This window comes from Gobio gobio (assembly GCF_949357685.1).
Source record: "Gobio gobio genome assembly, chromosome: 10".
In the NCBI taxonomy this organism is placed as follows: domain Eukaryota; kingdom Metazoa; phylum Chordata; class Actinopteri; order Cypriniformes; family Gobionidae; genus Gobio; species Gobio gobio.
In genome coordinates this window covers 45,838,366-45,859,410 of record NC_137116.1, presented here as the reverse complement: position 1 = coordinate 45,859,410, position 21,045 = coordinate 45,838,366, and the positions used below count along the sequence as shown (strand labels likewise).

Sequence of the window (21,045 nt, the reverse complement as noted above, 5' to 3'; positions counted from 1 at the left end):
ATTTCAATTATTTCCAAGCCATAATAGTAAGTGAATGATTCAGCTTGATTCCATTGTTCGTATTGCGCTTTCTCACAGTTTTATTATCATAGCATGCAACCCATTAAGTCAACAGAGTAAACAAATACAGGGCTAATTAATGTGGAGCGCCTAATGCAACCCATCTTTAAAGAATCACAGGAAATTGGAGGAAGGAACTATTTGGTCACCGAGCATACGTCACTGCGGGGGCATCACGCAAGAGGAATGGCGCCCTGTCATTGGCCACTTACCCTTGTCAATCAACACAACACAACCCCCCCTCCCCTCCCGCCCCAGTGGTCAAGGTTGGTTGAGAAGGCGTCAGTGTGTGTTTAGTTTGTGCAGTCGAACCTGGAGCAGTGACAGATGAATTGTCGAAAATAGGGGAAAAGCGAACGCGGGTGACTCTCCCGTGCACAAAAAAATCATGTTTCCTAAAGGCAAAAGCTCCGTCGTGCCATCGGATGGTCAAGCTCGGGAAAAGTAAGGTCTTTTGAACATCGCCCGTCGTGCGTGTGTTATTGTGTTGGATGTAGCCTATTGTTAGGGCAGTATAGGCACGACTGCATATGGAGCGTATGCTTGCTGCTATAGGCTTGTCGTGAGAGCGTTGAATCGAAAGTGCCCGGCCGTGCGCCATTCTGGGGTCCCCCCATGGCACAGAGCTTTCGCCTCTGGTCATTGTGATGTGGTCCAGAATGAAAACCGTGTCTTTTTAAATCACCCATTTGAAATAGTTTCTGCATGCGGGACGGGCGCTTCAGTGTTCCTCGTTTAATTTTGCCACAGACGCCAGTCTTGGAGGGGAGTGGGTCCCGTCTTTTGTTTAGTTTGTATGCATTTTGCATGTTTTTGAGGTTCAGCCTTGCTCAATGGGGGTTTATAAATAATAATAATAACTTAAGGAAATTAGTAATGTGTATATAGTGAATATTTATGGTTTTTTTCTGGTTAATATAATTATATGTGTGTATATATATTTTTTAGCAATATATATATTTTTTGCTATAAAACTGTTTTAGCTGAAACCAGAGATAAGTGTACAATATTACACAAGATAACACAATATTGATGTCTTGGTTTTGTCCTTTTATTTGTCAATTGTTGCTTTAATAACTTAATATTGTATTCTCTCTGTTTTATTGCAGGTTAGCTTTGTATGTTTATGAGTATTTGTTACACATTGGTGCTCAGAAGTCTGCGCAGACTTTCCTGTCAGAAGTAAGAACCAGAATCACAGCAGTTTATTTATCTCCACACGCACTTGCAAACATTAAAATTGGAATTTCCTGTACACTCTTAGACTGAACCTTTAAAAGATGTCGTTATTTCCGTATCCGTTCTAGATCCGATGGGAAAAGAACATCACGCTGGGAGACCCTCCTGGGTTCCTGCATTCCTGGTGGTGGTGAGTATTTTGAGTGTAATATGTATTGCAAACTGCAAAAAGGGATATCTGACCCAAAAATAAAAATGACATTATTTACTCGCCCTCGTGTCGTTCCAAACTATGACTTTCTTAATTCCATGGGACACAATGGCCTTAAGGTGTTGCCCTCTTTCTCCAACTTTAAAATACAACTAAAAAATAATTTCATATTATTCTATATTTAATATAAAATAGTTTTTCATGGACTACTGGGATGTATGTGTATGATTGTATGTAATGTTTTTTGAATGTAATGTTATGTATGTTTTGGTGCGCCTTTTGTGTACCTTTACTTTTCATCATCTGGTTACAGGTGGAAACTGTGTATATCTCAATCTGCATCGTTACTATTCATAAACTATGGGCCCCTTCCTATAAGCTTTTTTTAGCTTCTTTGGGGGATCCATTCACTCTACCCAATTGATTTTGTACCCCCGACTTTATTATTGTAATGTCTGAAGTGGTATGGTGAATGAATAAACTCAAACAATAAGAGAAATTCTGAAGATCACTGAAACTAAAAGAAAATATGCAAAAGTAGAGAACCATGTAAAGTTTTATTTGATTTTTAAGTTTTTAAATACTTTTTTTAACCGTATGATAGATTGAAATGTATTTATCCCACTACAATCTTTGGGTCTTTTTCTCACACAAAGCTAGTGTATTATGGTTCATTGTTATTGCACAGAAAACATACAGGTTTGGAATGATAAATGATGTCTGAAATAAAATTTTAGCATGAATCGTTACTTTGAGCTGATCATTGTCCATATGCAGACTTGGTGACCACTTTTTTCTTTACCCCAGTGTCTTTTGGGACCTCTACTGTGCAGCTCCTGAGAGGAGAGACACATGTGAACATTCAAGCGAGGCCAAGGCTTTCCATGACTATGTGAGTATATGAAAATGCACAAAGGCGTATGCAGATTTGAGGACAAAATTGCATTTCTTGTGCCTGTGACTTTGGAAGAGTCTGTGTTGTATAATAAGAAAATGTGTACAGTGTCATGTGTGAAGGATGTAGTAATCATCCCTACAATAGCAACGATGTCAGCTGGGTTTTCCATAGAATCATCACTGTTTCTAGACGAAGATGGTATGTGCCTTGGACGATCAGCTTTGTCATGTACATGATGTTTGTCTGATTGGAAATCAAGGTCTGCGTGAAAGGAAAACCCTTATTACTAATGGATATTTCAAAATTGCAATTTGTAGATTTGTAGAAAATAAATCCCTTTACAATGGCATGAAGTTACTAACAAATCTAATAATAGCATTTTAGGCAGGTTGCACTGAGACCGATCATTCCTAGATTTGGATGATATAAATGAGACTGTAATAAGTGGGGAAAATTAGTTTGGTCTTTAGTTACGGTTAATATGTAAAACTTGTATTGTTGAATATCTAATTGTCATTTCTGTGTTCCCAGCAGCTTATGTGGGAATGATGCAACTCTTAGGCAAAAACCTCCATCTTTAGCCTCTTATTATTGATATATGTTTTTGAAATGGATTTTTAGACCAATGGCATGAAATCACTTGCAAATCTTACTGAAACCTTTTTAGGTAAGTTGCACCGAGACTGATCAGTCCTAGTTTTGGATGACACAAATGAGACCGTAATAAGTGGGGACATTTTTTTTGGTATTTGTCAGTTACAGTTAATATGTAAAACTTGTATTGTGGCATCTCTAATTGTCGTTTTTTCTGTGTTCCCAGCAGCTTATGTGGGAATGATGCGAGTCTTAGGCGAAAACCTCCAGCTTTAGCCTTCTACCAATAATATAGGGCTGCTGTTGTCTAGCCGCAAGCTTTAGTGAGGGGCCACAGGTCGGAGGTCATATGCAGAGTGTAAAAATCAAACCCTTGCTCTTCTGTCTAGACACCCTAATCTGAAAGGATGCTGCCGTACGGGGACATATGAAACATGATCCGTCATTCGAAAATTAGCTGCATGTTCAGCATAGTTGGATCTGCAGGAGTGTTATAGGGCGTTATGTTTTGAAGTCATCGTGTGATCGGCCCTGTCTCCTGCCTTTTGTGCCCAGCTGTGGTCGGGACCGTGGCGTCAGGTCTGTGCTCTCTTATTCTCCAGAGGGTGGGGGAGGAGGCTGCGCCCTCTTTAAACAGTGGCCATGTTGTCTTCATGCTGTGTCAAGGGAAACACTCCCCCTCGGGCTGCGGTGGGGATGGAGTGATTGATGGCTGTCATGGAGCCTGTCGGTAGGCAGATTGAAAAGGAGGGAAGAGACAGATGGAACGAGAAGCATGGAAGGGAACTTGGAGTGTAAGAGAGTGATGAGCTGTAGAGAGCAGGACTGTGTTGGATTGGTTTCATTATTTTAGGGCATTTTAGTGATATAATGTTTGTTAGGTTGCTGACGGAGGGCTGTCGTCAGGGTGAGTCAACCAGGATGGGTTTTTTTTTTTTAGTTTCCCTGTCTTTACCCATCCTCAAATTATTTTTCATTGGTTAATGATTATGATAAATTTAGCTGATCCTAAAGCAGCATTAAAAATTCCAACCCATTTCACTTCTGTAATATAATTTTCCAAATGGAGCAAGACATTCAGCTAGGGGGGCAAGGTGAAAATTGATTTTTTTTTTTCCTATTGGGAATTGATTGGATTGTGAAAAGTAGGCATTCTATTCCAGAGTTTCCTTTCATTTTGTTAGATTGCTTGCCTTCCGAAACAGGAAACGGCAGCCATGGTGACATCAGCCGAAATAGAAAAGTCATTTTGGGGGCGGAGCAAGTGATTGTGAAGTCAAAGATTAGTTTTCTTTGGAATAACATACACTGCAGTGTTATTTTAGAAGTATTTATATATTATAATAGTATGTATTAATTTAATATTTAGCGTTGATTTTTATTTTTATTGATTTACTTAACTATAACAACACTGAAGCACTACTGAACTGTGAATGATGTGTCCAGGAATATGTATTAGGAGCGTGATTTTTGATTTTCTTGTGGATTTAAAAATAAAGTCTTCTTGGCCCTTGAGCTCTGTACTTTAATAGTCTGAATGGAAAGCGTAGCTGCTCCATTGTTACGGATCAGTCTCGGTCTGACTCTTCCCATTGGCCCGTTCTGATCTTTGTTGCTCCATTAGGGTCAGCTGCTCTTTTTTTCTTTCTATCTCCTTCCTGTGGTATTTCACAGCGCACTCTGAAAAGCCTTGCTCGGTTAACTCGGGCTGAAGTGTGACAGGCAGCAGACCACACTGTGCTTCTTCTACAGCCATTATATACATGATCAAATCCCTGTTGTGCTCTGAAACCTAGTTCTTTCCTCTTGGTTTTGTGGATTTTATACCAGTCTTTTGTGGCTGTGCCGTTGGCTCTATTGCTTGCTGTTAAAGCACAGATTTATGAGTGCTAGAATGCATTAAGCTTAAGATCTATCCTGTTTTTCCTAGGGAAAAAAATCAGTGCTAAAGATGTACAGGTGTTTTTGTCCACATGTAATGTGTCCTAATCAGTTTTTTCTTTGTGTCCACAGAGTGCCGCAGCAGCTCCCAGTCCTGTTCTTGGGAACATGCCACCAGGAGATGGAATGCCAGGTGGACCCATGCCCCCTGGATTCTTCCAGGTTAGATAATAACCTCATCTCTTTTGAAAAAATTTTTCTTTTAGAGGCCACTGATTCTAACCGTACATAGACTCACAGTCAAAGTTTTGGATACAGTGATTTAATGTTTCTCATTATTTTATTTTAATGGTCTCAACCTTAAATTATTGGTCAGGAAATTAGCTAAATTTAAGCAAATGCACTACTTAAAAAGCCATTGCTGTCTCAGAAAAGCATCAAAGACAGAATGAAGTTTTTGGCAGAATATGGGAAGTTGTGTGTGGAGTGATGAATCGCAATGAAACACGAGTTGCATGGTAATTCTCCAGAGTGGTGTCTTTGAAAATCTGGTTAGAAAGATAATAATAAATGCATCTCTACTAGGGATGCTCCGATCAGGATTTTTGCTGCCGATACTGAGTACCGATTTCTTGTCATGGTGATCGTCCGATACCGATCCCGATTCCAATGCTTCACTGATTTGTAAGCTCTCAGATCACTGTTAACCTTTTTTTCTGATAAAAAAAAAAACTATAGATGTTGCCTTTTATTATATTTTTGTTACATTTTTATGGTAATAATGTAATGTAAATATTGTTTTAACAGGGTACTAAATAATCACAAAAATTATTCATTATACAGTGAACATTTTAATATGCCTTTTAAATGGGGTTTCTGCATACCACTATGCATATCAGGATACTTAATAGGGCTGTATTCTCTACATTTTTCTATTTGGATAAAAAAAAAAAAAACCTCTATTTATTTTAATAATAATTTTATTTCACATTCTGCCCAATGATGTCCTAAAAACATTGTTGATATATAGAAGGCTATACACAAATACAGTGAATGTAATGTAGGCATGTATTAATAATTTTATTTTTTTTAATTCACTGAACAAAAAATGAAAATAAAAACAAAAGCATACTAGCCTATATTTGATTACCCCAATTATAATGGTCACTTTCATAAAAATATACAAACTTATAGGTTTAAAATTCTACATATGGCACATTTATTGTCCAACAACAAATATTTTAGAAATATGTATACTTTAGTCAGAATTATTGCGTTCTTTGCGCTCCGTCTGTTTGGCTCGGATGCGCGCTGCGGCGCTCGCGGAAGTCTGAATTTTAGCGGAGATTCACATGCAGAGGGCTCGTCGTCTCCTGACAGCAAAATGGACATATTTGCTCGACTTTCTAACATTTACAGATGGAGAATATCCCTGTGAAATGTAAGTTATGTACTGAGGAAAGCACCACATTTCAAACGGATTAAACACCGCAGGTACGGCTCTGTCTGTCAGCACAAGTATCTCTCAGAGCGTCTGACAGTGACAGGACAAGCTGCTTTAAACTACAAGTTACGCGTTAACAATATCTTACCAGTTATTTTAAAGCCCTTAATATAAAGCATGTGTCATGTTTAGGACAAATTGTATCATGCACTTTCCCTGCATCAGCTCACTCTGCGTACTCCGCTATTCTTCTGAACGGCATTCGCCCATCCCTTAGGACCGACTGACCCGTGTGTAACTGCTGTTCACATGGAACCATTCTCCACTTCTGCCTTCAAAGCTCTCGTTTGAATATTTGCTACTACCCCACGCGTCATGTACGCCCTCACGCGATGACGTCATCAAATTGCGATCGGTTCGTGAGATCGGCCAAGTTAGTGAGTACCGATCGAGTCATAAAATATGATTATCGGCTGATGCCGATCGATCGGAGCATCCCTAATCTCTAACACAGAGGAAGGGTGTCTTTTGTGCAGGGAGCCTTTTTAGCTGCTGGTATTGGTGAGCTACTTCACTGTATTTTAATGCTTTGGAGTACTGGAGAATATTGCGGAATAGCTTGCTTCCCACAAATTAAAAGTTGTTATCTAAGGAGGAATGATCAGATGTTGTTTTTTTAACAAGACAATGCTCCTGCCCAAAGACAACCAAGAAGTGGCTTGAGAACAAGTTAAGTCCATCAGGCTCATGTTTTTGCCTTTGGTTGGAGTCCAGAGTCTAGATTTAAACCCTATAGTGAATATTTGGTCTCACATTAAACTCAAAAGAACTGGGAGACATTTTTGGAATATTTATGAACTGTTTAAAGCCATCAACATTGAGTGGAACAACAATGACTCTTCTTCCTGTAAAAAGCTGTCTGCAAGTTTACCACACGGCTTAAACATGTAAAGAAAACATGTTACTTTACACAAACAGTATTTGTGCTATTCTTGCTCATTTCCTGACCAGTGATTTGTGATTGAAAGTCTATTAACAACGGACCACTAAATATTTTGCAATTTTTTGGCTTGGTCCATTTTTTTTTTGCCCAGGAGTGCGTATATTATATATATATTTTTGTATGTATATAAAATAAAATGTCCAATACATTATAATGTTATACTAATTATAATAATAATTAGTATAATATAATTACTTGTATAGGATACTGAGGGAAAAGCAGCCAGCAAATTTCCAGTACTTATGGGAACTTCAATATATCCAAAGTTTTGACTAGTAGTAAATATGAGTGTTTTAAATTGAGTAGCTTTGTGTAAAAAAGGAAATGACAGATCTGACTAGTCACTGTTGAGTCTAGTGTTGGCTTTTCCTGTTGTATTCTTTATAAATGTTAACTTGTGCTCTTACTAGGGGTTGCACAGACTATTCGACTGCTAGTCGACTGCCATGACGCTTTAAGCTTGATGTCGACTAGTCGCTGATCATGGCCTATCGAGGGTGCAACAGGATAAGAAATCTTTAAAGTCCACTTTTATGCTCCGTTTCCAACAGTTAAAATGAGAAATAAATGTATACTCTGAGAGCGCCCCACAAGATGTTTGATTATACAATCTGGATGCTCAAAATTGATCTGGTGAATGCTCGTTTTAAACATCTTTATCGTAATGTAAGGTAATCGCTGTTCTAAACTAATGTGCTGCTGCATTGTAACACACACATAGACTGTAGCTCACACATCAAATGCAGATCGCGCGCACACAGAAACCTTCAGCACTGCAGAAATGTATTGTCAACACTCTTCTGTGATTTATCTATAAAATAGCTTAGAAACTGAAAAGTTCTAGTATATATTTCTTAGTAAGTAAAACACACAGCTTCATTATTAGTAGAGAGACGCTGCCAGGTAGAATGAATTGCAGTTGTGCTCTCACTAATGCAATCATTCATATAAATGTAATCTTTACTGTGCTACTTTATCTGTATCTGATTGAGAACGAGTTGAAATCTGTGAAAAATGTAACGACCCAAAGACAACAGAACAGATTAAAAAAAAGTTATGTAGGAGCAATAGCCTTGTGGGCAGCGCTGTGTCATATGCCATAGCTGTGCACAAGGCAACCCGCGCTCGAGGTTCAGGCTTATTTGTTCATTAATGACGTCATCCTCAACTAGTCGACGTCAATTCGACTTTAGTCACAAAAATGTTGACTTAAAAATCTGAAGTCGTTCAACCCCTAGCTCCTACTGATCCCTTCTGTTCACCCATTGCTTCATTTGTTTGAACTTAACCGTAATGCTTTGCTCTTTCAGAGTTTAGCTGCTCAGCCACCAGTCATTTAGGATTCTCAATGTGTTCTCTGGTGTTGTTCTCTCCAGCCCTTTAAATAGCCTAATGAATCTCTTTTTTTTTCTTTCTCTTCTGTCTCTCTTCTCATTATTTCTGTTTTTCCAATGCTCTTTTTATCACTTGGTACATTTCCCTTGCTTGGACTCTCGCTCCTGCTCTCCTCTCGTGTGGTCTCTTCACTTTCTTAGGGCCCTCCCGGCTCCCAGGCCTCCCCTCACGCTCCTCCTCCCCCTAACAGCATGATGGGACCCCACGGCCAGGTAGCGGCTCCTGTCTATTCACGGACTATTTAATTTGACCGGTTCTGCCCTCTGTGTTGTTTCTCTCACGCTGTCTTGCTGTTAACCTGCTCTGCTGAGCTGTGGTTACCCCATGTTCTCGCAGACTTCATTGGATTCAGACAATATGTCAGTGTTACAGTTTTTGTTGACAAGTTGATTTTGTTTTGCAGCCTTTCATGTCACCTCGATTTGGTGGGGGTCCAAGACCCCCCATCAGAATGGGCAACCAGGTGAGTTTATCCATTATTGTAGCTTAAAGATGTCAGTTATTGTAGCTTAACTTAAAAATAAAAGTGAAAATTAAATTTGCATCTAAACTTTTCCAGCCCCCCGGTGGAGTTCCAACTGCCCAGCCAATGCTCCCAAACATGGATCCCAGACTACAGGGTGAGCCTTCATCGCAGGAGTTATTTTAAAGCAGCGGGACGGTATAAGCTGATTTGACTTCTCCTTTCCCCATCTAAAGGGCCAATGCAGAGGATGAATGTTCCTAGAGGAATGGGTCCCATGGGCCCTGGCCCCCAGAGCTTTGGAGGAGGAATGAGACCACCACACAACTCAATGGGCCCTGGCATGCCAGGAGTGAACATGTAAGAGCTTTTGTGACAACACTACCATTAAAAAATGTGGGCTCAGTAAGATTAAAACAAATTATATTTGTATTCCGCAAGGACACCTTAAAATTGACAGAAAAGGCATTTATAATGTTACAGACGATTTCTATTTAAAATAAATGCTGTTCTTTTAAACCTTCTATTCATCAAAGAATCCTGAAAAAAGGAACATTATAAGGTACCATGTGGGGTTCCTCAGGGATCAATTTTGGGACCACTACTTTTTAACCTATGTTACCTCTCTGTCGTGTCATCAGGATGCATGGTATCTCTTTTCATAGCTATGCTGATGATACACAGTTATATGTGGCCGTGTCTCCTGATGACATTGGGCAAATTGATTCACTTGCAAATTGCATCCAAGACATAAATGACTGGATGTCACAAAATAAGATAAAACAGAAGTTTTGAAAACAAAAGCGCAGAGAGAGTAATTGACCCCTAAACTAAATATACTGGGAATAAAGCCAAACGGTGATAAACGTAGGAGTTGCCTTTGCCTTTTAATTCCAAATGTACATAATATTACCAAAACAGCATTTTATCATCTAAAGAACATTGTTAAAATAGGACCATTTCTCTCTCTAAGCCACAGAGAAAAATGCATGCATTTATAACTAACAATAAATCAACTACAATGAATCCAAAATACTGCTGCTCGAGTATTGAGAAAGACTAAGAAGAGAAAGCACACTACACCTATATTAAAGTCATTACACCAGTTACCTGTTAGTTTTTGTATTGATTTAAAAAACCTTTTATTAGTTTATAAGGAATTGCATGGATTTGCTCCAGACTATCTCTCACAAATGCTTACAGTATATGAACCTAGAAGGACTCTCAGATCCTCGGGTTCTTTTCTTTTAACTATACCACAAAGTAGAACCAAAAGATTCTGTGATGCTGCTTTTAGCTGTTATGCTCCTCGCCTCTGGAATAACCTTCCGGAGGAAGTAAGATGTGCTAAAATTTGAAATAAATACATTTTAAAAATATTTTTATAGTCTGGCCTTCCTGTAATGTCGTCATGTACCTTTGTTTTGTTTTTTATAAACTTTATTCTTATTCCTTTTAATGTGTATATTTTTATTAAATTTGTACACTAACTATTGTTTCTTTCTTACCTGTAGAGCACTTTGAACTGCATTGATTTGTTTGGAAAAATGCTATTTGAATAAATTTGTGTGCTAATACACATCATTTTATTTTATTCCAGGGGCCCCGGAAATGGCAGACCACCATGGCCAAATCCAAATGCCAACAATGTGAGTCAACTTTCTATTATTATGGTCAAACTAATTTTAAGTATTTTACAATTTATATTTCCATTCTAATGGAATGCTGCATGCCTAAGCATATGTCTTTGTTTTGCTTTAGATGCCATATTCATCACCATCTCCTGGTGCATATGGGGTAAGAGAAGACTTTCCTCATCTACTGTACATTTTATTATAATTACTAATACTAATACATAAAGACTTTGGAGTATGAATCTAAAACTGTAATCCATTTGTTTCTCCAGGGTCCACAAGGAGGGGGGCCTCCAGGAACACCTGGAATTGTCCCCAGTCCAGCAGGTGGGTTTGCAGCTGAGAGTCTATCATAACCTTCTTTACTGGATTTAGTTTATCTCTGATTTCAATTGAAGTCAGATTTACCACAGGGTTTGCCTAAAGCAGAATATCGTTGTATCCATGCCATTAATGAAAGATTTCTCACCCGTAGACTCCAACAACTCCAGTGAAAACCTGTACACCATGATTAACTCAGGAGGTGGAGGGCGCAACAGTGTAAGAGACAGACCTGCTGACTCATTTCTCAGAGGCACACTGCTCAGTAATTGCTTGGTGTAGTACATTAATGCAGCAGAAGTGCCTTTGGCTGTGTTCATGTTACCCTTTTTCATCATTACTGTCTGATGACAGAACATGTCTGTTTTTTTAATTCCCACTGGTTTTGTCCAGTTTCCAATAGGCCCAGGCTCTGAGGGACCCCTAGGGGCCATGGCAGGAATGGACCCGATGCATATGAATGGAGGTAAAGCTACTGTAAATACACGGTTATATTTGAAATTTAGCCAAAGATAATGTTATATCCATTTGGAAACACATTCATGTTTGTTTGTTTGTTTCTGTCTTTGTAGGTTCAGGAGACCTGGATGGACTTCCAAAGGTGATTTTATAGTCAATCTAATTGTATTCCACCCCCCCCCCATCATTATATTTCGGTCACAATGAGATATATTTCAAATCTTGCTGTAAAAGACTATTTAATAGAGTCCTGCAGGAATGGTCCCAAAATCCATAAACAAGTTACCCTTCCAGTTCCATCACCCCAAACGTAATGGGTTTTTAAAATGGGTTAAATGCCTGAAATAAGGTCTGCGGTTAACACAAGCTTAAGATATCGTCACGTTTTATTTTACGGCATAAAATACATCAGTAATACCCTGCTAGTGAATTTGGGTTTTTTTTAAGCTGAGCGGGTTTTCATAGGTTGTCGGGGATGTTTTACACCGATTTTACAGCTAATTGTGTAGGGCTCGATTTAAAAAAACAAATCCTTGATTGCAATTTACCCTTGTCGTGTAACCGGCAAAATGCCAGAAGTGGAACATTCCACGGACGAGAATCCATGAACTTCAATAATAGACATTATTATGGCATAGTGCTATTGTGAATTCACAAAGGCTGTGATTCAATTAAATAAATATATGCCCTGTGGGTTTAAAGGGTAACTAAACCCTAAACCAACTTTTTTTAGTTAATGATTTGTAATACTGGGGCTTTATTAATGCTGCTCATTGATTCGAGTAAATGTTTTAACATTTGAGTATAAAGTGTTTTAATTCTATAAAATATGGTGTAAAACCGCCAAAGTGCTGCCCTCTTAAGGTTGAACGGTGGCTACTGCAGTTTAATTTTCCTATTGGACGTTGTGGTACATCGTGACGTAGGATGGCACTTCCAACGGCTCACTATCCGCGCCCCTGGCACGAACTCACCACGCCCTCAGAAATGTTTCCCCCAATCACATGATGAGAACAGCTTCACTTCAGTATGAACTGCCATGTTACATGAAGTAGAAACATTATGAATGAAACTTACTTGACACTTGCTTTAACATTGTAATGAAGAAAATGCGGTTAAATAATGCAGTTGTTAGTACACGTCAGGCTTTTCTTGCGATATTATTGCCGCCCGTCATGTGTACAGATAATTTTCATACATGAGAAGCGCTTTCAAACCCTGACACGCAAGTGGTTGCTGCGGTAACGGACAACAATACCGTTACGTGCTGGCTTATATAGTAAACTTATTTGAGGAAATCCGTTTATAATAGGCTTTTAGGTCTGAACTTATTGGTCCTGCGCTGCTTATTGATCCAGTTAATTTGAATGAAAATACATTGTATGTATATCAGATATCTGATCTATTTTTAGTGACATTTTCAGTATAAGGATTTGACTGTTCATAGATTAGGTCAGTTCTCTTGCGCTGCTGCTTCACTAGCATCGTCGGCATCGGGAGTTAACGCTGTTTGAACCAGCGGCTCGCATTGATAAGGCTCTGGGTCTGTGTCTACAGACAATTCACCCTCCTCCACTTCAGGTGAAGATAGGAGAATGACTGCTCAGTTGCAAAGTTGGCGTCACTCCAGTCATTCTCCATCTATGCGACTCACGAGTCTGACAGCTGTCAAATAGTCCGTCACTGCGGGTCTCAGGTGCACGCCCTCCGCTCAGCCCCGCCCTCGGTTCGTCACCTCTGTCTCCGCTTTTCCAGCATTTTTCAAAAATTGCTAGTGGGTGGAGTTAGGCTCTGAGCTGGGATTTAGTTACCCTTTAATATATATATATATATGCACTTTATTTACATGCGTGTAAAAATGTCATCCCTTCAGCACTGTATTCACTGCTTATTTAACTTGCCAACTTCTGTACATCTCATTATCAGAATTCTCCTAACAATATGAGTGGCATGAGCAATCCCCCTGGGACCCCTAGAGATGAAGATGTAGGAGGCAGCTACCTTCACTCCTTCCAAAATGAGAATGTAAGATTCATTAACTTTTACATTCCTTCACTTTTATATACTACATTATGGTTTTGAAAATACTAGCAATAGTCCTCAAATGAAAGTGGTATGCCGGCACAACGCAATATAGCCTATAAATCAGAACACAAGTTATGCTAGCAGGATTTTAGACCAATGAGATCACTGGGAGGGGCTACCCAGTATGGCACAAAGGATAAATTATTGTACAAAAACCAGCTTTATCATTTTGCACCTAGTTAGGACACTGAATATAGTGAATATATGGACTGATTGTTTTTCTGTAATGTTTTGCTTCAATTTTTTATCTTTTTATTTTTATTTACAGCAGTACTCTCCTTCTATGACCATGAGCGTCTGATGCCAGTCTGTTTGCTCCGGTCTGGAAACTCAGTTGGCCATCGATGACATAGACAAGAGTACATGTACAGGAAATGGAATTGGGTGGGACTGCCCTGCATCCTCACAAGTGGTCTCATGCAATATCAAAATGATTTTTGTTGTTACTTTTTTTGGTTTTTTTTAATGGCTAGCAAATCTTTTCTTCTCGCTAAGATCGGAACATCTAAATGTGACTCAACGCTCCTGGATTTTTTTTGTTTGTTAGTTCTCGTTCCCCTCTGAGGCCATCTCTCATTAAGAAGAAAAGTATGGTTACTGCTGACATAATCGCTGGATGTGTATACGTTTTGTGCCGAAGAGGAATAATCTCAGTTCACTCTATCTCTCTCTCTCTCTCTCTCGAAATCCGACATCCACATCCAACTTCAGCATGGTTTACACGTACGAAACTTCCTCCGACTTTCTGAAACTGAACTCTCATACGTGGCCTTGAATTCTGTGAATATTTTATTGCCTTTCGATGACCTGTTTTTAATTTTTCTCCAGTGAAACGCATCAAGTGGTGAGAGAATTCTGTCTTTTCTGAACGAGGAAAGACTCTGAGTTGTATTTTACTCGTACACTGTCATTTTTGTCTTCAAGCATTATAAGCAGCTGCTTTTAAGGAATAACCAATGCATTGATGGGTCCCGTCCTGAAGAGACTTTTTTTATTTGTTTTGTTTTCTGCACTGATTTCATGTTCTCTTATTTTTCTGAAATTTAACTGCTGTCTCTATCTTTGGTCAAAGACTGAATGATACGATGATCCTCTCAGATGCTGACCCTAACAAACATACTACCTATGAGACCTTCTCAGAGCTTCTCAGGCTGGGTGACTGGAATTCGCGCCTGGATGCGTCTCCCTGCAAAAATGTTAAGCCGTTGTTGCGCTTGATTGTCATGATGAATTTGTGATGGTTAAGGATACCCATATCATGTTTGTCTTTTTATTTTATTTTTTATATATATATATGTAATTCCCTGCCATGTGCCTCTTGTTTTAGCTCTGAAATGGTTTCATCCCAAAAGGATGTGGCTTTTGTAAGCCAGACTCTAGTGTGTTTGGATTTGTTTTGTATTAGGTTTCATTTGAGCGACATCAGACAAAGTCATAATACAGTTAGAATGGTAACTTATTCTATTTATACAGGCATTTGGTCATTGTTTTACATTTTTAGTAGTTGTATTGCACGGCTTCTGTTAGCTTGTGCGTCATACTTTTAACTGTGGGCTGAATAGGCTTGTTTGTATATTGACTACTAAATTATTTGGCTCCTTTCTGGGGATTTTTGTCTTATGTTTTTCAGTCATTCATACTAATGCAAAATGGAAAGCAGCGTTTCTCCCCTACCTTCAGTTTCCAGCGAATCGCTTTTTAAGAGAAAAGGGAAAGCTCAATGTGAAATGATTTTAACTTTGGAAAATTATGTAAAGCTGTTGATGTTCCCCGACTTCTTTAGGGTTGCATCTCTTCAGAGGGCCAAGATCCAGCCATTTGATTTCCATGTAAATCATTCTCTTTGAATCAGTGAACCAGTTTCAATGTAAGATAAAGTTGTTCCCAAATTGTCTTAAGCCTCTGTCTGTTTTCACTCATTGTACGGTCTATGTTTTTAATAGGCAGGGTAGGTAGAAGAACTCATGAAGCTCTTCGCTTGCCTCTTTTGCAACATGTCAAGCAGGATTATAGTGTTCAAACAGGCTGCAAGGGTCTCATGCACTACCTGTGATGCAGAAGTGCTTCATAAGAGCTCTAAAGGTTTTGCCCAACCAGCTGGCACCTGGAGATGGGTGAGAGTGTGACGTTTGTGTAAAAGAACAGACTCGGCAAACCACTGATCAATTTAGAGCCTTCAGTTTTTCTTTCTCAGCAACTCTGAAATGGCATTTGGAATCGTTCCCACAGAACATGTTTTTGTGCTGCTTTTGCATTGTATTTCACTGTAAACATACACTAGATCAGTGGTTCTCAACCTTTTTTTCCTCCAAGGTCCCCCACCAATTTTGTAAGCCTCCACCCCCATGTAGGCTAATAGGTTTCCTTAGGTACATGTGCTGTAATGAGTTTTATTTTCAAAACGTTTTGATTTATAGAAAATAGGAGTTCAACGATTACGTTTCAGAATTCCAGAAATTTTAAGAGCTGATTTTTTCCCCCCCACTCATTTCAACCAATAATGAAGTATCACAACATTTCCAATCATTCATTGTATTTAAAAATATTTTACACAATTTTTTTTCTGGTAAAAATATTTGAGTGCTTGGCATATCCAGAAAAATGTATATTCTTTATAAAAAAAAACTGGTGTATTAATTTACATAAATCCTCAGGCTACCTGAATTGGGTTCTTCAATGGGTAAATGTAATCTTTTTAAAAATAATTTTAAGGTATCTTGTGGCGATTCATCTTGCGTCCATTCGGTAGGTTTGGGCAGACTGATGGCTTTCCTGACTAATACCCTGTGAAAATAATCATAAACTATATTGCAAAAAGTTTTGGGACGCCTGCCTTTATATGCACATGAACTTTATTTCTGTTTGCTGTGCTGTGTTTGCTTTTCGTCAAACAGAGTGGTTGGAATTCAGTCCAAAAAGGTAAATTTTGGTCTTAACAGACCATAGCACCTTTTGGCAGATGGCATCAAGGTCTTCCAGGTGTATTTTTGCATAGTGCAAACGAGACTGAGTGTTGTCCTTTTTCAGGAAAGACTTCTTTCTTTCAGCGCTGTTTGGTGAAAAACAAAGACAGCACACCACCCAAAACACACCATACCTACTGTGAAGCATGGTGGTGGCAGCATGATGTTTCTCTTCAGCAAGGACTAGGCGATTGGTCAGGACTGAAGGGAAAATGGATGCTGCCAAGTATATCCAAATTCTTAAGGAAAACCTGCATCCCTCTGCTAGACAGCTGAAGATTGACAGGTCATTCACCTTCCAACCCGACAATGATCCTAAACATACTGCCAAAAGAACACCGCAATGGCTTTAGGATAGGAAGGGAATGTCCTTGAGTGGCCAAGTCAGATCCCTGACTTCTATCCGATAGAAAATCTGTGAATGGACTTTAAGAGAGCAGTCCATTACCGCTCACCACAGAATTTGACTGAACTTAAACAATTCTGCAAGTAAGAATGGACAAATATTCCCCAATCTAGGTGTACAAAGCTAGTAAAGACATATCTAAAAAGTGTGTAATTAAAGCAAAAGGTAGCTCTAAGAAGAATTCAATCAGGGGACTGATGACTTTTCCAACCCTGTTATTCAAATGTTTCTGTTTTTAATAATCCTCCAAAAAGTTTTAAAATGTTATTTTCACGTTGATGATGAGGGTTATGATGTGTAGATAAAGCTCAAAAAAGTTAGACTTCAAGTCAAGTCAACTTTATTTATATAGCGCTTTTAACAATGTAGATTGTTTCAAAGCAGCTTTACAGTGTTTAACAGGAAAATAATGCAGCATAATTTTATTCAGCTGTATAGCCATTCTGGAAAAATTTCAAGTATCATACAGTGACAGTGTGGGCTTTAGATCAATAATTTGATCAGTAATTTAGTTTAAATGGTTAATTTAGTTTATTATTCAGATGTATTTCGATGTTTAGTTTAAAAATTTAGTGTCCCCAACTGAGCACGCCAAGCCAGAGGCAACAGTGGCAAGGAAACCAAAACCCCATCAGGTGACCTAATGGAGAAAAATAAACCTTGGGAGAAACCAGGCTCAGTCGGGGTGCCAGTTCTCCTCTGGCCAATTAACAAACAGCGTATTATTATTATTATTCTGGCAGTTTTACAGCTCGGAGGTCATAATAGATCAAAATATTAGAGGGACCGGGGGCAACATGCTGGAGCCGGGTTTATTGAGGATGATGTTGATTAAATAATTATTAAAGTGCAATATTCGAATGATCGGAGGCAACACGCTGGAGACGGGTTTATTGAGGATGACATATCGATTTAAGTATTATTTAATTGTAATATTCGAACAATCTGAGTCAACACGCCGGAGACGGGTTTATTGAGATGCCGTGTCGATGAGGCAGTTGCAGGGGGAGTCTAATCACGGTCTCCCAGACACTTCGGGGTCCTGTGTTGGTCTTCTCTGGGCGCAGGTCCACCATCTGAACTGGATACGGCCCGGATCCGGCTGACTGCAGTAAACCTCGGGATAAAACAGAGAGACTATCATTAGCGTAGATGCCATTCTTCTGATGATGTAACGAGTACATCAGGTGTTATGGGAAGTGTTCCCGGTTCCGGCTGACCTAGTTAATGCAGCCTAACAATCATTTCATTGAAAAAGTGTTTTATGTGTATGCCACAGTAAAGAGATGTGTTTTTAGTCTAGATTTAAACTGACAGAGTGTGTCTGCTTCCCGAACAATGTTAGGAAGACTGTTCCAGAGTTTAGGTGCTAAATAGGAAAACGATCGACCGCCTGCAGTTGATTTGGATATTCTCGGTATGATCAACTGGCCAGAATTTTGAGACCGCAGTAGACGTGATGGAGTATATGTTAAGAGCTCGCTCAAGTATTGGGGAGCTAAACCATTTAGTGCTTTGTAAGTAATAAGTAAGATTTTAAAATTTATGTGATGTTTAATAGGCAGCCAGTGCAGTGTTGACAGAACTGGGCTAATATGGTTAAACTTCCTGGTTCTAGTAAGAACTCGAGCTTCTGCGTTTTGGACCAGCTGGAGTTTATTTATTAAGCGAGCAGGGCAACCACCCAGTAGAGCATTACAATAATCTAACCTTGTGGTCATGAACGCATGAACTAACTGTTCAGCATTTTGCATTGAGAGCATGTGCCGTAATTTAGATATATTTTTAAGATGGTAGAAAGCAGTTTTACAGATGCTAGAAACGTGGCTTTCAAAGAAAAGATTGGTATCAAAGAGCACACCCAGGTTCCTCACTGACGACGAGGACTTGACAGAACAGCCATCAAGTGTTAGACAGTATTCTAGGTTACTACTTGTGGAGCTTTTTTGTCCAATAATTAAAAATTCCGTTTTTTCTGAATTGAGTTGCAGGAAATTACCAGTCATCCAATGTTTTATATCAGCTATGCATTCCGTTAATCTTGTGAATTGGTAAGTTTCTTCAGGGCGTGAAGAAATATAGAGCTGAGTATCGTCAGCATAACAATGAAAACTAACGCCATGCTTCCTAATGATATCTCCCAGTGGTAGCATGTACAGGGTGAAGAGTAGCGGTCCTAGCACTGAGCCTTGTGGTACTCCATACTGAACTTGCGATCGGTGTGACATATCTTCATTTACTACTACAAACTGATAACGGTCGCATAGGTATGATTTAAACCATGATAATGCAATTCCACTAATACCTACATAATTTTCGAGTCTATTCAAAAGAATGTTGTGGTCGATAGTATCAAATGCAGCGCTAAGATCGAGTAACACTAATAGAGAGATACAGCCACGATCGGATGATAAGAGCAAATCATTTGTAACTCTGACGAGAGCAGTCTCAGTGCTATGATACGGTCTAAATCCTGACTGGAAATCCTCACAGATACCATTTCTTTCTAAAAAGGAACATAATTGTGAAGACACTGCCTTTTCAAGTATTTTTGACAGAAAGGGTAGATTTGAGATTGGTCTATAATTGACTAAATCTGTAGGATCAAGTTGCGTTTTTTTAATAAGTGGTTTAATAATAGCCAACTTAAAAGTTTTCGGTACATATCCTAATGACAAAGATGAATTAATGATTTTAAGAAGAGGATCTATGACCTCTGGTAGCATCTCTTTTAATAGCCTAGTTGGTATAGGGTCGAGCATACATGTTGTCGATTTTGATGATTTAACGAGTTTAGCCAATTCTTCTTCTCCTATAGCAGTGAATGAGTGTAATTTTTCCTCAGTGACACTACAATGCTCTGTCTGATGTGATGCTGTATTAGACGGCTGCATGGTTAAAAAATTTTTCCTAATATTATCAATCTTACATGTGAAGAAGTTCATAAAGTCATTACTGCTGTGCTGTTTACAATCATCAGAAGTTGAAGCTTTATTTTTGGTTAATTTAGCCACTGTATCGAATAAATACCTTGGGTTGTGTTTGTTTTCTTCCAAGAGAGTTGAGAAATAAGCAGATCTAGCAGTTTTTACAGCCTTTCTGTATGTGATCATGTGCTCTTTCCACGAATTACGAAATACCTCTAATTTTGTTTTCTTCCAGCTGCGCTCCATTTTTCTGGCTGCTGTTTTAAGGGCCCGGGTGTGCTCGTTGTACCACGGCGTTGGACTATTTTCTTTAATCTTCTTTAAGCGCAGAGGAGCAACTGTGTCTAAAGTACTGGAAAAGAGAGAGTCAATAGTTTCTGTTGCAACATCGAGTTCTTCTATACTATCTGGGATGCTGAGCAGATGATACTGATGAGGAAGATTATTTAAAAAGCAATCTTTAGTAGCGGCAGTGATTGTCCTGCCATTTTTAAAGCGAGGGGGCGGCTTTGCAACCTTAGCTAAATTAAGTATACATGATACTAATTAATGATCTGAGATGTCATCGCTCTGCTGCAGAATTTCAACGGTATCAACATTTATTCCATGTGACAATATTAGGTCTAAAGTATGATTATGGCGATGAGTGGCTCCTGACACGTGTTGCCTAACTCCAATAGAGTTTAGTGTGTCTTTAAATGCTATTCCCAATACGTCTTTTCCGTTGTCTACATGGATATTAAAATCACCAACAATTAGTACTTTATCTACGGCCAGTACTAACTCTGATAGAAAATCAGCAAATTCTTTGATAAAGTCTGTATTATGCCCTGGTGGCCTGTATACAGTAGCTAACACAAATGTTGAACGGGTTTTATCATGTACACTACATAGCGTTACATAAAGCACCAAAACTTCGAAGGAATTATATTTGAAACTAGACTTTGAGTAATACTGAAGATATTATTATAAATTACAGCAACCCCTCCCCCTTTACCTTTCAGACGCGGCTCATGTTTATAACAATAATCTTGGGGGTGGACTCATTTAAGGTAATGTAGTCGTCAGGTTTTAGCCAGGTTTCTGTCAAACAGAGCACATCTAGATTATTATCTGTAATAA

The 21,045-nt window shown here is 38.9% G+C and overlaps 1 protein-coding gene across 2 annotated transcripts; it reads left to right on the top strand.

The window, feature by feature from the left end:
* The first annotated feature begins 316 nt into the window (after positions 1-316).
* On the top strand, positions 317-15,520 carry ssbp3b (single stranded DNA binding protein 3b). Of its 2 annotated transcripts, XM_079826688.1 has the most exons (17): positions 317-504; positions 1,170-1,242; positions 1,368-1,429; positions 2,258-2,342; positions 4,956-5,045; positions 8,806-8,877; positions 9,069-9,128; positions 9,225-9,285; positions 9,365-9,488; positions 10,729-10,777; positions 10,890-10,925; positions 11,035-11,089; positions 11,238-11,302; positions 11,477-11,549; positions 11,656-11,684; positions 13,469-13,567; positions 13,896-15,520. In XM_079826688.1, the coding sequence occupies exons 1-17, from the start codon at positions 449-451 to the stop codon at positions 13,926-13,928; spliced, it is 1,122 nt and encodes a 373-aa protein (XP_079682814.1). In that variant the 5' UTR covers positions 317-448; the 3' UTR covers positions 13,929-15,520. The 2 variants fall into 2 exon arrangements, with proteins under 2 accessions (XP_079682814.1, XP_079682815.1); XM_079826689.1 differs by lacking the exon at positions 8,806-8,877.
* The last annotated feature ends 5,525 nt before the right edge of the window (positions 15,521-21,045 follow it).